Source organism: Scyliorhinus canicula, chromosome 6 (genome assembly GCF_902713615.1).
Source record: "Scyliorhinus canicula chromosome 6, sScyCan1.1, whole genome shotgun sequence".
NCBI lineage: Eukaryota > Metazoa > Chordata > Chondrichthyes > Carcharhiniformes > Scyliorhinidae > Scyliorhinus > Scyliorhinus canicula.
In genome coordinates, this window is record NC_052151.1 from 113,670,808 (window position 1) to 113,685,189 (window position 14,382).

A 14,382-nucleotide genomic window follows, 5' to 3' on the forward strand; every position below is an offset into this window, starting at 1 on the left:
TGATGGAAAAAGTAAAGTCGTATGGGGTTCAGGGTGTACTAGCTAGATGGATAAAGAATTGGCCGGGCAACAGGAGACAGAGAGTTGTGGTGGAAAGGAGTGTCTCAAAATGGAGAAGGGTGACTAGTGGTGTTCCACAGGGATCCGTGCTCGGACCACTGTTGTTAGTGATATATATAAATGATCTGGAGGAAGGTATAGGTGGTCTGATTAGCAAGTTTGCAGATGATACTAAGATTGGTGGAGTTGCAGATAGCGAGGAGGACTGTCTGAGAATACAGCAAAATATAGATAGATTGGAGAGTTGGGCAGAGAAATGGCAAATGGAGTTCAATCCAGGCAAATGCGAGGTGGTGCATTTTGGAAGATCTAATTCAAGAGCAGACTATATGGTCAATGGAAGAATCCTGGGGAAAATTGATGTACAGAGAGATCTGGGAGTTCAGGTCCATTGTACCCTGAAGGTGGCAACGCAGGTCGATAGAGTGGTCAAGAAGGCATACAGCATGCTGGCCTTCATCGGACGGATATTGAGTACAAGAGTCGGCAGGTCATGTTCCAGTTGTATAGGACTTTGGTTAGGCCACATTTGGAATACTGCCTGCAGTTCTGGTCGCCACATTACCAGAAGGATGTGGATGCTTTAGAGAGGGTGCAGAGGAGGTTCAGCAGGATGTTGCCTGGTATGGAGGGTGCTAGCTATGAAGAAAGGTTGAGTAGATTAGGATTGTTTTCGTTGGAAAGACGGAGGTTCAGGGGGAACCTGATTAGGTCTACAAAATTGAGAGGTATGGACAGGGTGGATAGCAACAAGCTTTTTCCAAGATTGGGGGTGTCAATTACAAGGCGTCAGGATTTCAAGGTGAGAGAGGGAAAGTTTAAGGGAGATGTGCGTGGAAAGTTTTTTACGCAGAGGGTGGTGGGTGCCTGGAACGCTTTGCCAGCGGAGGTGGTAGAGGCGGGCACGATAGCATCATTGAAGATGCATCTAGACATGTATATGAACGGGTGGGGAACAGAGGGAAGGAGACCTTGGAAAATCGGGGACAGGTTTAGATAAAGGATCTGGATTAGCGCAGGCTGGGAGGGCCGAAGGGCCTGTTCCTGTCCTGTAGTTTTCTTTGTTCTTTGTTCAATGGGCCAAATTGCCTCCAAAAGAGCTGCAACAATTCTGTGATTTGAGGGCCCTATAGGCTGGGCAACTTTTAAATACATCGATTGATTTGTATTGGTTGACGATTGATGCAAGGACAAGCTCAAAGCTTGTATTATTAGCTGTAAATAGTGTTTAGCAACAACTATCGGTATTTTTATATGAGTATATTGAGAACAACTTTGACAGCCAATCTCCGAAATGAAGGAGGGTTGGTACACATACTAACTGAAAGCACATGATGTGGTTGGGAGGGAGGGATAACTGTAAATTCCAACAGTCACAAGTCTATCAACCAAAATACTTTTCATTACAGTGCCATGCAATTTTAATTATGTTGGGATTAAGTTTATTTGCTTATAACTTTTTTGCCGAGATTGCATTTCATTCAATGATTATAGAATTCCTACCAAATCCAAAAACAGTCGGCCTTTACAGTATGCATTTCTCCTGTTATTTTCAATCTCTGGTGCTGTGCTCTCTTTGCACTTTCTCGACAAATAGTGAATGGTATTCTAGAGACACAGCTGTTCTTGATTGACGGGGAATGCTGAGAAATATCGAACCTGTAGGGTAATAGAAAACTCACATTGATTATTATTTTATTGCAAGTAATCTGGTGCCATGTTAGTCAGTTGGCTGACTCTTCCGTCAGCATCATTCTGTTACTTTTATCAGGATTGTTGGAAAATAATGTATTTTTAAGAATACAGAATTCTTTGCCCTTTATTCACTATCTATAAATGACACCGGCTACACTAAGGCTAGAGTAGAGTGATGTTGTGATAGTGTCACTCTTTGGATGAAGCATATATCTTAGCTGCCAGTTGCAAGTCTCTTTTTGTGTTCCGTCCTTTGCATCAGGAGTTTCTTATCCACTGTTGCAAATAAAAGGATATTTAACAAAACAGTTTAAGGATGGACATGCAGATAAATGTATCCCTTCTGATTTGAAAGGCTAACAATTTGAACATGCATCATTGAAATGCAGTTCTGCTGTGAAAGGCTGCTTGTCAGTTAGGAACAAAAAACCCTCTGTACTTTGATACTCTGATATATGTATGAGGAGTAAAAGAATAAGCCATAAAAACTGCAGCTTGCACTGACTAATTTTTGGATGATGTTATCACAGATGGATTAATCCAAACACAGAAACGGGATTATTAGATAACCTATCTGATGATATGTATAACATTATTTTTGGATACTGGTTTATTTATTTATTGATTGTTTATTTTTAATTTAGAGTACCCAATTATATATTTTTTCCAATTAAGGGGCAACTTAGCACAGCCAATCCACCTACCCTGCACATCTTTGGGTCGTGGGCGTGAGACCCACGCAGACACATGGAGAATGTGCAAATTCCACACACAGTGACCTGGAGCCAGAATCGAACCAGGGTCCTCAGTGCCCTAGGCAGTAGTGCTAACCACTGTGCCACCATGTCGCCCTATTTTAGCGTAGCAGTTAATTAATTTGCATAAAATATAGTAATAAAGGCATGAACCTCTTTCAGTGGATTTAAAACTTAATTGGGCTAGTCCACATGGGAATTTTGCATTGGCCTGTTATCCAGCAAGCTGAGAGTAGTGATCAGTGGAATTTCAATCCCATTGAGAATATGAGAATAAACGTGTACAAGATTATTCATTTGAGGTGACAAGCCCATCCCTTTTTCAATGATATCATAGCAATCTAAATGACTTGCGATTGGCCTGGTCTTACTGGTGATGAGAACAATTTTTAAAAAAGATTTTTAGTCAGGTTTTCCATTATAAATGTAGCGTACACATGAAATGAAGTACTTGTTTGCATTTAGCTTTCCACTGTGAGTTTGAGTGTCATTGGGCACAATCCAATGGCAACACTGCATCCAAAAAGCAGCTCATCGTGGCACCCGCTCCTGGGATCTACCATGTTTGCCACACCTCGCGTGATACAGAGACACATAGAAGATAGGAGCAGGAGGAAGCCTTTTGGCCTTTAAGCCTGCTCCGCCATTTATCACAATCATGGCTGATCATCCAATTAAATAGCTTAATCCTGCTTTCTCCCCATAGCCTTTGATCCCATTCTCCCCAAGTACTATATCCAGCCGCTTCTTGAATATATTCTATGTTTTAGCATCAATTGCTTCCTGTGGCAATGAATTCCACAGGCTCACCATTCTTTAGCACAGGGCTAATTCGCTGGCCTTGAAAGCAGACCAAGGCAGGCCAGCAGCACGGTTCAATTCCCGTAACAGCCTCCCTGAACAGGGGCCGGAATGTGGCAACTAGGGGCTTTCCACAGTAACTTAATTTGAAGCCTACTCGTGACAATAAGCGATTTTCATTTCATTTCATTTCTTTGGGTGAAGAAATGTCTCCTTATATCTGTCCGAAATGGTTTACCCTGAATCCTCAGACTGTCACCCCTGGATCTGGACACACCCATCATTGGTAACATCTTTGCTGCATCTGCCCTGCCTAGTCCCATTAAAATGTTATAATTCTCTGAGATCCCCCCCCCCCCCCTCATTCTTCTGAACTCCAGTGAGAACAATCCCAACCTAGTCAATCTCTCGTCCTATGACAGTCCCTCCATCCCTGGAATCAGTCTGGTAAACCTTTGCTGCACTCCTTCGACAGCAAGAACATCCTTCCTCAGAGACGGAGACCAAAACTGCACACAATACACCAGATGTGCCCTCACCAAGGCCCTGTACAATTGCAGCAACGCATCCTGGCATCTATACTCGAAACCTTTCGCAATGAAGGCCAACACACCATTAGCCTTCTTTACAGCCTGCTGCACCTGCATGCTTACCTTCAGAGACTGGTGCACAAGGACTCCCAGGTCCCGCTGCACACTCCCCTCTCCCAATTTACAACCCTTCAGGTAGTAATCTGCCTCCCTATTTTTGCTTCCAAAGTGAATAACGTCACACTTATCCAAATTATACTGCATCTGCCATTGCTTTGCCCATTCGCCCAACCTGTCCAGATCATGCTGTAGGATCCCTGCATCCTTGTCACAGTTCACCCTCCCACCCAACTTTGTATCATCTGCAAAAGTTTGTGTATTACATTTTGTTCCCTCATCCAAATCATTAATAATAATTGTGAATAGCTGGGGTCCCAGCACCAATCCCTGTGGCACCCCACAAATTACTGCCTGCCAATTTGAAAACGATCAATTAATCCCTACTCTTTGTTTCCACTCCACCAACCAGTTTTCTATTCACCTCAATACATTTCTCCCAATCCCATGCATTTTAATTTTGCACAATAATCTCTTATGCGGGACTTTGTCAAACACCTTCTGAAAGTCCAAATATACCACACCAACTGACTCCCCCTTGTCAACTGTACTGGTTACATCTTCAAAGAATTCCAACAGATTTGTCAAGCATGATTTTCCCTTTATAAATTTATGCTGACTCTGACTGATCCTGCCACTGCTTTCTAAATGTTCCGCTATAAAGTCCTTGATAATGGATTCAAGCATTTTCCCCACTACCGCTGTTCGGCTTACTGGTTTATAATTCCTTGCTTTCTCTCTACCTCCCTTTTTGAATATTGGAGAGACATCAGCTACCTTCCAATCTGCAGGGACAGTTCCAGAGTCTATAGAATCCCAGACGATGACCACCAATGCATTCAATATTTCCAGAGCCACTTCCTTAAGGACTCTGGGATGCAGGTTCTCAGGCCCTGGGGATTTATCCACCTTCAATCCCATCAGTTTTCCCAGCACCATTTCTCTACTAATGTTGATCCCTGTCAGTTTTTCCCTCTTGCTAAACCTTTCTTTCTCCAATATTTCTGGTATCTTGATTTGTGTCCTCTTTTGTGAAGGCAGAACCAAAGTACGTATTCAATTGCTCAGCCATTTCTTTGTCCCTTATTATGCATTTCTCTGTTTCTGGCTGTAGGGAGCTCTCTTTACCAATCGCACTCTCTTCACAAACCAATTGAAACTCTTAGTGTCAGTCTTTATGTTCCCTGTAAGCTTCCTTTCATACTGTACTTTCCCCTTCTTAATGAATCTCTTCATCCTTCTTTGCTGAGTTCTAAACTGCTTCCAATCCTCAGACCTATTATTTTTCTTGGCCAATCTGTATGCTTCTTCCTTGGATCGGGTACTATTTCTAATTTCCATTGTAAGCCATGGATTGGCCCTCTTACCCCCTTTGCTTTTGTGCCAGACAGGAATGAACAGTCGCTGCAGTTCCCCCATGCGTTCCTTAAATGTTTGCCAATGTCTATCCACTGTCATCCCTTTAAGTAACTCTCCCCAATCTATCAACGCTAACTCATGCTTCATATCCTCATATCTCACGAAACTTTGCGATGTGATTCCCACCCACAATGAGCAGGCTCACTTTTTGGCAAATCCTAATTTTAGAGCGAGGCAGTCAGTCTCATGCTAATGTGCAGATTCCTGAGGAACCTGAGACTTTGGGATTCAACCCCTTCGCCTCAAGGACCTCGGGCAAGTGCCGTTCAGCACAGATCCCCACAAACGGGGACCAGACGGAACGGCACTCATGGGAGTCTCCTTGGGGATCAGAGTCCCCTAGCTGCATGCCCTTTTGGCATGTGGTGCCCTGGCACTGCCACAGTGCCAAGATTGTTTTTTGTTGCACGCGTGCAATTTGGGTGGGGTTGTCCAGCATGGGTGCCTTGGGGGTATGTGTGTGTTTAGAGGGGGGGGGGGTGTAATTGTTTCGGGGGCCTCGGAGATCGGGACAGCATTTTAATGGTGCCCGATCTCTCATTACAATGATGAGTTCTGGCGAGCGGAGCTCCCCACCATACAAAACGGGGCTATGTGCGGCCTCAGCCATGTGTTCCCTGTTCAGGCCCCTTATTCAACATTGATTTGCATTGAATAGTCATGTGTTTCTTGACACTGAGTGCTGATAAACACGCGGCTAAATGCGCTCGCTAGGGGACTTTGTCCCCCTTTGGGAAGATCGCGCCCAATCAACCCCAGATGCGAATGAAGACAAGCGGGCAATATCCTAATGGTGGCAGGGGAAAGTTTCACATAATTTTTTTAAAAATTCATTTTTATAGGGCAGCACGGTGGCACAGCGGTTAGCATTGCTGCCTACGGCGCTGAGGACCCGGGTTCGAATCCCGGCCCTGGGTCACTGTCCGTGTGGAGTTTGCACATTCTCCCCGTGTCTGCGTGGGTTTCACCCCCGCAACCCAAAAGATGTGCAGGGTAGGTAGATTGGAGACTCTAAATTGCCCCTTAACTGGAAAAAATAATTGGGTACTCTAACTTTATTATTTTTTAAAATTCATTTTTATGGGTTGTGCGATTAGCTGGCTAGGCCAGCATTTTTTGCCCATCCCTAATTGCCCATCCCTAATTGCCCCGAGAAGGTGGTGGTGAGCTGCCTTCTTGAACCGCTGCAGTTCATGTGGTGTAGGTACATCTACGGGCAGCACGTTAGCACAAGTTGCCAGGGTCCCAGGTTCGATTCCCCGCTGGGTCACTGTCTGTGCGGAGGTCTGCACATTCTCCCCGTGTCTGTGTGGGTTTCCTCCGGGTGCTCCGGTTTCCTCCCACAGTCCAAAGACGTGCAGGTTTGGTGGATTGGCCATGCTAAATTGCCCTTAGTGACCAAAAAGGTTAGGCAGGGTATTGGGTTACGGGGATAGGGTGGAAGTGAGGGCTTAAGTGGGTCGGTGCAGACACGATGGGCCGAATGGCCTCCTTCTGCATTGTCCATTCTATGTACTGTGCAGTACAGAGAGGGAGTTCCAGGATTTTGACCCAGTGACCATGAAGGAACGACGATACATTTCCAAATCTGTGGTGAGTGATTTGTAGGGGTCCTTCCAGGTGGTGGTGTTCCCATGTGTCCCATTTAAATTATTTATACGGGTGTTTCAAGTGGACAGCGGAGTGTGGGGGGGGGGGGGGGGGGGGGGGCACAGCAACAGTTTCAGAACCTAAGCTTAAGGAATTGTAGCCAATTACCTGCCTTTGACAGGGGAGGTGACGGAGGTGATGGAAACCCAAGTTACAGCCATGAGTTTGCAAACAATTTAATGGCATATCTCAGCTCCTGCTTCCCTATTGTTGAACTATAACATGAGGTGGTTTCAGGGGTCTGCTGCTTCTGTGCTACTTAACAGCATCATTCCTATACGTTAGTTCATCTGCAAGGAGATGGTGCGGGTTTAAAACCACAGCTGACTGGTGCTTTCACTGGATGTTTTTTTAATTATTGGTTTGTGGGATGTGGGCATTGCTGGCTCGGGCAGCATTCATTGTCCATCCCTAATTGTCCTTCAGATGATGATGGTGAGCTGCCTTCATCTGCAGTCCGTCTGGTATAGGTACACCCACAGTGCTGTTACAGGGGCAGGTGTGTGGTGGGGGGGGGGGGGGGGGGTTGGGAGTTTTGTGGGTGGTGATATATTTCCAAGTTAGGATGATGAGTGACCTGAAGCGAAACTTCCAGATGGTGTTGGTCCTATATGTCTGCTAGTTTTGTCCTTCTAGATGGGTTTAGAAGGTGCTATCCAAGGAGACATGGTGAGTTGCTGCACTTTATCTTATAGATGAAATGCATGGCTGCCACCTGTGCAATGTTGGGGGTGGAAGCAGTGAATGTTTGTGTTGGATGGGGTGCCAATATGTGGGCTGTTTTTGTCTTGAAATGGTGTCAGGTTTCTTGCATGTTGTTGGAGCTGGTGGTTATTCATCCAGGCAAGTGGAGAGTATTCCATCCGAACTTGTGCCTAGTAAATGGTGGACAGGCTTTGGGGAGTCAGGAGTTGAGTGACCTGCTGCAGGATTTCTTGCCTCTGACATGCTCCTGTGGCCACAGTATTTATATGGCTAGTCCAGTTCAGTTTCTGGTCAAGGGCAACCCCAGGATGTTGATGGTGGGGATTTAGCGATGGTAATGCCATTGAATGTCAAGGGTGATGGTTAGATAGATTGTCTCCTCTTGGAGATGGTTATTCCCTGGCAATTGTGCAGCACAAATGTTACTTGTCACTTGTCAGCCCAAGCCTGGATATTGTCCACGTCTTGCTGCATTTGTACATGTTTCCGTGGCGGAGAAGGCATAAATGGCGTTGAACATTACGCAATCACCAGCAAACATCCCCACTCCTGACCTTATGATGGAAGGACGGTCATTGATGAAGCAGCTGAAGATGGATGGACCTAGAACATGGGTTTGCCGGTTCTATGTTGTTTGGTATCTGCAAGCATCCTTGTATCTGACTGTTTCTAACGCAGCCTCTCTGAAAGCACATTCACTGCCAGTAACTAAGCCAATGCCTGTAGATTTGGTTACTGGCAGCTTGGGAGAGTATGAGCAGTCAGCATGTTGCCTATCATTCTGGCTTGTTTTCTTCAATGAAGGTCTGTCAAGCCTTCAGTGGCATATGATTGCATGCAAGGAAGTTCCTCATACTAGTGTTCTAATTGGTATTATCAGGTCTGCTGTGTTTACTTCTTTTGGGAATAGGAGTCTTTGCCTTTACTAATAACCACCTGTTCACGTATGTCTACAGATATGGAGGTGCCAGTGACTCCTCTTGCCATATGTGACCTTGCTGGCGTAATTTCATTGTGCTCTTCTGCTCCTTCCACAGGCCTCCAATAGGCAGATTCTACTGGGAAATTCATTGGTGTCAGTAACTGCGCTGGAGGCAAAAATATAGAATAATTAAAAGAAAGAACTTGCATTTTTATAGCATCTTCAACAAACATAGAACAATCATAAGCTCTACAGTAACTTAAATACTTTTTGTATTACTCTTGTATATAGGAATTGCAACAGCCAATTAGCATACAGGAAGGTTCCACAAATAGTAATATATTATCGATCAAATAATATGTTTCAGTAAAGTTGGTTGAGGGATAAATGTTTGTGAGGAAACCTGGAAGAACTTCCCTGCTGTTCTTTGAACAATGTTATAGAGTCTTTTAAATGAAAAACAACATTAAAGTAATTGATTTTATTTTCTTATCTGAAGAAACATAAATTTAAGGTGAATGGTGGAAGATATAGGAGGGATGTCAGAGGTAGGATCTTTACCCAGAGAGTAGTGGGGGCATGGAATGCACTGCCTGTGGAAGTGGTTGAGTCGGAAACATTAGGGACCTTCAAGCGGCTATTGGATAGGTACATGGGATTACAGTAGAATGATGGGGTGTAGATTAATTTGTTCTTAATCTAGGACAAAAGTTCGGCACATCGTGGGCCGAAGGGCCTGTTCTGTGCTGTAATTTTCTATGTTCTATGATCGCAAAGACTTATGAAAACATAAATTGCAACAGAAAAAAACTTTTTTCTAAAAGAAAGAAAATAGTTTAGAAATGCCTGAAGTGCATTCGGTTTTAAAGTACCATCCATTTATTATAATTTTACATATACTTACCAGAATGTAGCAAATCTGAATGTCCACTTAACATGGGCTTAATTAGCAATCGGGATCCTGAGCTCCCAATGTTGGGAACAATGCTGCAAATGTGAAAATTGATCTGTTCCTCTTGTACATTTTGTAGGCAATCCAACCAAGTGTTTTTTGTTTCTCCTGCAGGCTGGCATTGATGGAGAGAGTATTGGTAATTGCCCTTTTTCTCAGCGACTCTTCATGATTCTGTGGCTGAAAGGTGTTGTATTCAATGTCACAACAGTCGACTTGAAGAGGTAAGGGTCGAAAGTTTGTTTGAAATAAACTGGTAATGCAGAATACATGCCACTTCACAAAGCAAATGCACTTAAAAATAAGTTGTATACATTTATATAGGAATTAGTCAAGGATTTTATTTTAAATGCTTCCTTTTAGCTCTTCCTCTAGTTGTCCCCTGGCCACTAATTCTCTCTCCCCCACCCTGCCCTTTTCTTTCTCTCGCTGCCTTTCTCTTTGTCACCCACGGTCGGTATCTCCTTCACCAGGCCCTCACCCTACCATCACTTCCATCATGCTGTTACTAACAGAGCTATCAGCTACTTATGTGCTGCCCTTTGGAATTTTTGGGCATGACTTATTTTTCCTCATTTAAAATGTTGTTGGATTGTCTTTTCAGCTAAACATTTTTTCACCTATCTTAATATTTTTGGGCTTGATATTCTTCTATGCACTTACCCGGTGATGTTGCTGGCTGTCTCTCTCTTTTAGTCTGTTTCTCAAATTCAATTCTGAGCTCCAGTAATCCTGGTTGATGACTTATTCCATTTGACTCAACCAAATCATGCAAAGATTGGAAGAGCACTAGATCCCAGTGCTTAAACTTAAGGATGAAATGTTTCAACTTGGCAGTTTCAGGCCTGTTTTAGTATTTGTGTGTGTCATCAAAGTGTATTTTTTGTTTGTTTCCAATTTAAATCTTGCGCCTATTTAAGGATGCAGCCCTGTCTTTCCTGTGAATCTTCAATTTCTTTTCTTTTTGCCTCTGTGAAGTCCCTTGAATAGTGTTTTTATGTAGAGAGATATCAATGTAATTTGGCGCTGGACCTAAATAGAATTACCTATTTTTTAGCCAGTCAAATGCACAGAATAAATACATATCACTCAGATTTGAAGTTTTGATGCCACTACTCGAGGGAAAGCAATATTTGTCTTTGTTGATGCCCTTTCGCCACAAATTATACTGTACAAACATTAATTTTCATTGATTGTAAAATATTTGGCTCAGATGAGCCCTCACTTTGTTTATACCTTCAACATCCACCAAGCTCATTCACCAAACTGGTGAGGGGTTTGCCAACTCATTGAACTTCCATTTACTTAATTGGATTTCAAATGTCATAAAATTCAGCATCATTGTTAAAATAATTGGAGTCATTATTCAAGATCCTCCTGCAAAGGAATAGTAATTGGAAATAATAGCAATGTCATGTATGTGAATTGTGGGGCAGTGCGCAATTTTGTCTGAAATTAGTTGCCTGGCCTCATCAGTTCTCCGATGGACAGCTGACTGGAATTCTCCATGATAGTGATGCATTCGAGCGTGATAACGAGTGGGCTGATGTTGCTAAAACCACACCTGTCAGAAAGTCGTGAGTTAGCTTTAATACGAATTGTGCAGAATTCAGCAGCAAGATAGTTTCACCTACCCAGGGATAAACAACATTATGTGGAGGAAAAAAATTGAAAAGTAAGGAGGCTATTCTATTAATTATGTAGTTAAAAGTAAGTTGAAAACTTTTTTGTTATTGGTGTTAACCTTCACAAATATCTAAAGCTTTATAAAATTAATACTCATGTGTTTTGCATCAAGTTGGTTAAACATGGGCAGCACGGTGGCGCGGTCGGTTAGCCCTGCTGCCTCAAGGCGGCGAGGTCCCAGGTTCGATCCCGACTCTGGGTCACTGTCCGTGTGGAGTTTGCACATTCTTCCCGTTTTTGCATGGGTTTCGCCCCCACAACCCAAGTAAGTGGATTGGCCACACTAAATTGCCACTTAATTGGAAAAAAATTATTGGGTACTCTAAATTTTTTTAAAAATTGGTTAAACATATCTCACATTTGGCTAGATTTTTGCCATTCCTGCCTGAAGTTGAGAATAAGTGTATAATGAGACATAGAACAGTATAGCACAGTACAGGCTCTTCAGCCCACGATATTGTGCCGACCATTTATCCTAATTTAAGATCAACCTAACCTACACCCCTTCAAATTACTGCTGTCCATGTGCTTGTCTAAGAGTCGCTTAAATGTCCCTAATGACTCTGACTCCACCACCTCTGCTGGCAGTGCATTCCACACACCCACCACTCTCTGTGTAAAGAACCTACCTCTGACATCTCTCCTATACCTTCCTCCAATCACCTTAAAATTATGTCCCCTCGTGACAGCCATTTCCACTCTGGGGAAAAGTCTCTGGCTATCCACTCTATCCATTCCTCTCATCACCTTGTACACCTCTATCAAGTCACCTCTCTGCCTTCTTCACTTCAGTGAGAAAAGCCCTAGCTCCCTCAACCTTTCTTCATAAGACATGCCCTCCAGTCCAGGCAGCATCCTGGTAAATCTCCTCTGTACCTCTCCAAAGCATCCACAGCCTTCCTATAATGAGGCAACCAGAACTGGACACAATATTCTAAGTGTGGTCTGACTAGGGTTTTATAAAGCTGCAGCAAAACCTTGCGGCTCTTAAACTCAATCCCCCTGTTCATGAAAGCCCGCACACCATATCCCTTCTTAACAACCCTATCAACCTGGGTGGCAACTTTGAGGGATCTATGTACGTGGACCCCAAGGTCCCTCTGTTCCCCCGCACTTCCAAAAATCCTGCCTTTAACCCTGTATTCATTCAAATTTGACCTTCCAAAATAAATCACTTTACATTTATCAAAGTTGAACTCCATCTGCCACTTCTCAGCCCAGCTCTGCATCCTTTCAATGTCCTATTGTAACCTGCAACAATCCTCAACAACTCCACCAACCTTTGTGTCATCGGCAAACTTACTAACCCACACTTCCACTTCCTCATCCAAGTCATTTATAAAAACCACAAAGAGTAGAGATCCCAGAACAGATCCCTGCGGGACACCAGTGGTCACCGACCTCCAGGCGGAATACTTTCCATCCACTACCACTCGCTGTCTTCTTCCAGCCAGCCAATTCTGTATCCAGGCAGCCAAATTTCCCATGCCCCCTAACTTTCTGAATGAGCCTACCATGGAGAACCTTATCAAATGCCTTGCTGAAATCCATGTACACCACATCCACTGCCCGACCTTCATCAATGTGACTCGTCACATCCTCAAAGAATTCAGTAAAGCTTGTGAGGCATGACCTGCCCCTCACAAAGGCATGCTGACTATCTTTAATCGAACTATGTTTTTCTAAATATGAATAAATCCTATCTCTCAGAATCCTTTCCAATATCTTGCTCACCACCGACGTAAAACTGATGGGTCTGCAATTCCCAGGGATTTCCCTATTCCCTTTCTTGAACAGGGGAACAACATTTGCCACCCTCCAATCATCCGGTACAACTCCAGTGGAGAATGAGGACGCAAAGATCATCGCCAACGACGCAGCAATCTCCTCCCTCACTTCCCGTAGTAACCTTGGGTATATCTTGTCAGGCCCCGGGGACTTATCTATCCTGATGCCTTTCAGAATTTCCAGCATATCCTCCTTCTTAATATCAACCTGTTTGAGTCTATTAACCTGGTTCACACTGTTCTCATGAGCGACAAGATCCCTCTCTCAAGTGAATACTGAAGCAAAATATACATTTAGCGCCTCCTCTATCTCCTCAGATTCAAGGCATAAGTTCCCTCCACTATCCCTGATTGCACCTACTCTCACTCTGATCATCCCCTTATTTCTCACGTAAATGTAGAACGCTGTGGGGTTTTCCCTAATCCTTCCCACCAGGGCTTTTCCATGCCCTCTTCTAGCTCTCCGCAGTCCATTGAGTTCCTTCCTGGCAACCTTGTAATCCTCCAGTGCCGTGCCAGATCCTTGCTTCCTCAACCTTACGTAAGCTTCCTCTTCCTCTTAACTAGAAGCTCCACTTCTCTTGTCATCCAAGGCTCCTTCACCTTACATTCCTTCCTTGTCTCAGTGGGACAAAACTATCCAGCACTCACAGCAAGTGCTCCTTAAACAAACCCCCATTACTGTTGTGCATTTCCCCAAGAACGATTGATCCCACTTTATGCTCCTCAGCTCCTGTCTAATGGCAGTATAATTTCCCCACCCCCAATGAAATACCTCCCCATACTGTCTGTTCCTATCCCTCTCCATGACTATGGTAAAGGTCAAGGAGTTGTGGTCACTGTCATCGAAATGCTCTCCCACCGAGACATCTGGGGCGCGATTCTCCGCTCCCCAGGCCGGGTGGGAGAATCGCGGGAGGGCCGCTCTGGCACCCCCCCAAAATGGCGTGTTGCGTTTTGCGACAAGCCTCTCGGGGTTATAATGCGTATTACTGTTGTGGTCAGGTTTTTCAAAACGTTATTCTGTTTTTCAGGGTCTCTGTGCTTTTAGGAGCCAGTAGGTGAAATTGACCAAGAAGAATGTGTTTGTCAGTCCGGGCTGATGCACCGTGGTTTGACTGGGGACAGACCCTGGGGAGTTCATGTGCTTTCAGGCCCTGGAAAGTTTTTTTTTTATAAATTTAGAGTATCCAATTCATTTTTTCCAATTAAGGGGCAATTTAGCCTGGCCAATCCACCTACCCTGCACATCTTTGGGTTGTGGGGGCGAAACCCATGCAGACACGGGGAGAATGTGCAAACT

The 14,382-nt window shown here is 44.1% G+C and overlaps 1 protein-coding gene across 2 annotated transcripts in view; it reads left to right on the forward strand.

The window, feature by feature from the left end:
* LOC119967408 (chloride intracellular channel protein 5-like) overlaps window positions 1–14,382 on the forward strand; it is a 179,131-nt gene that overhangs the window by 123,877 nt on the left and 40,872 nt on the right. For both annotated transcript variants that reach the window (XM_038799924.1, XM_038799925.1), the window contains one exon: window positions 9,721–9,830. In XM_038799924.1, coding sequence (XP_038655852.1) covers window positions 9,721–9,830 — 110 coding nt within the window. The remainder of the gene's footprint in view (window positions 1–9,720; window positions 9,831–14,382) is intronic.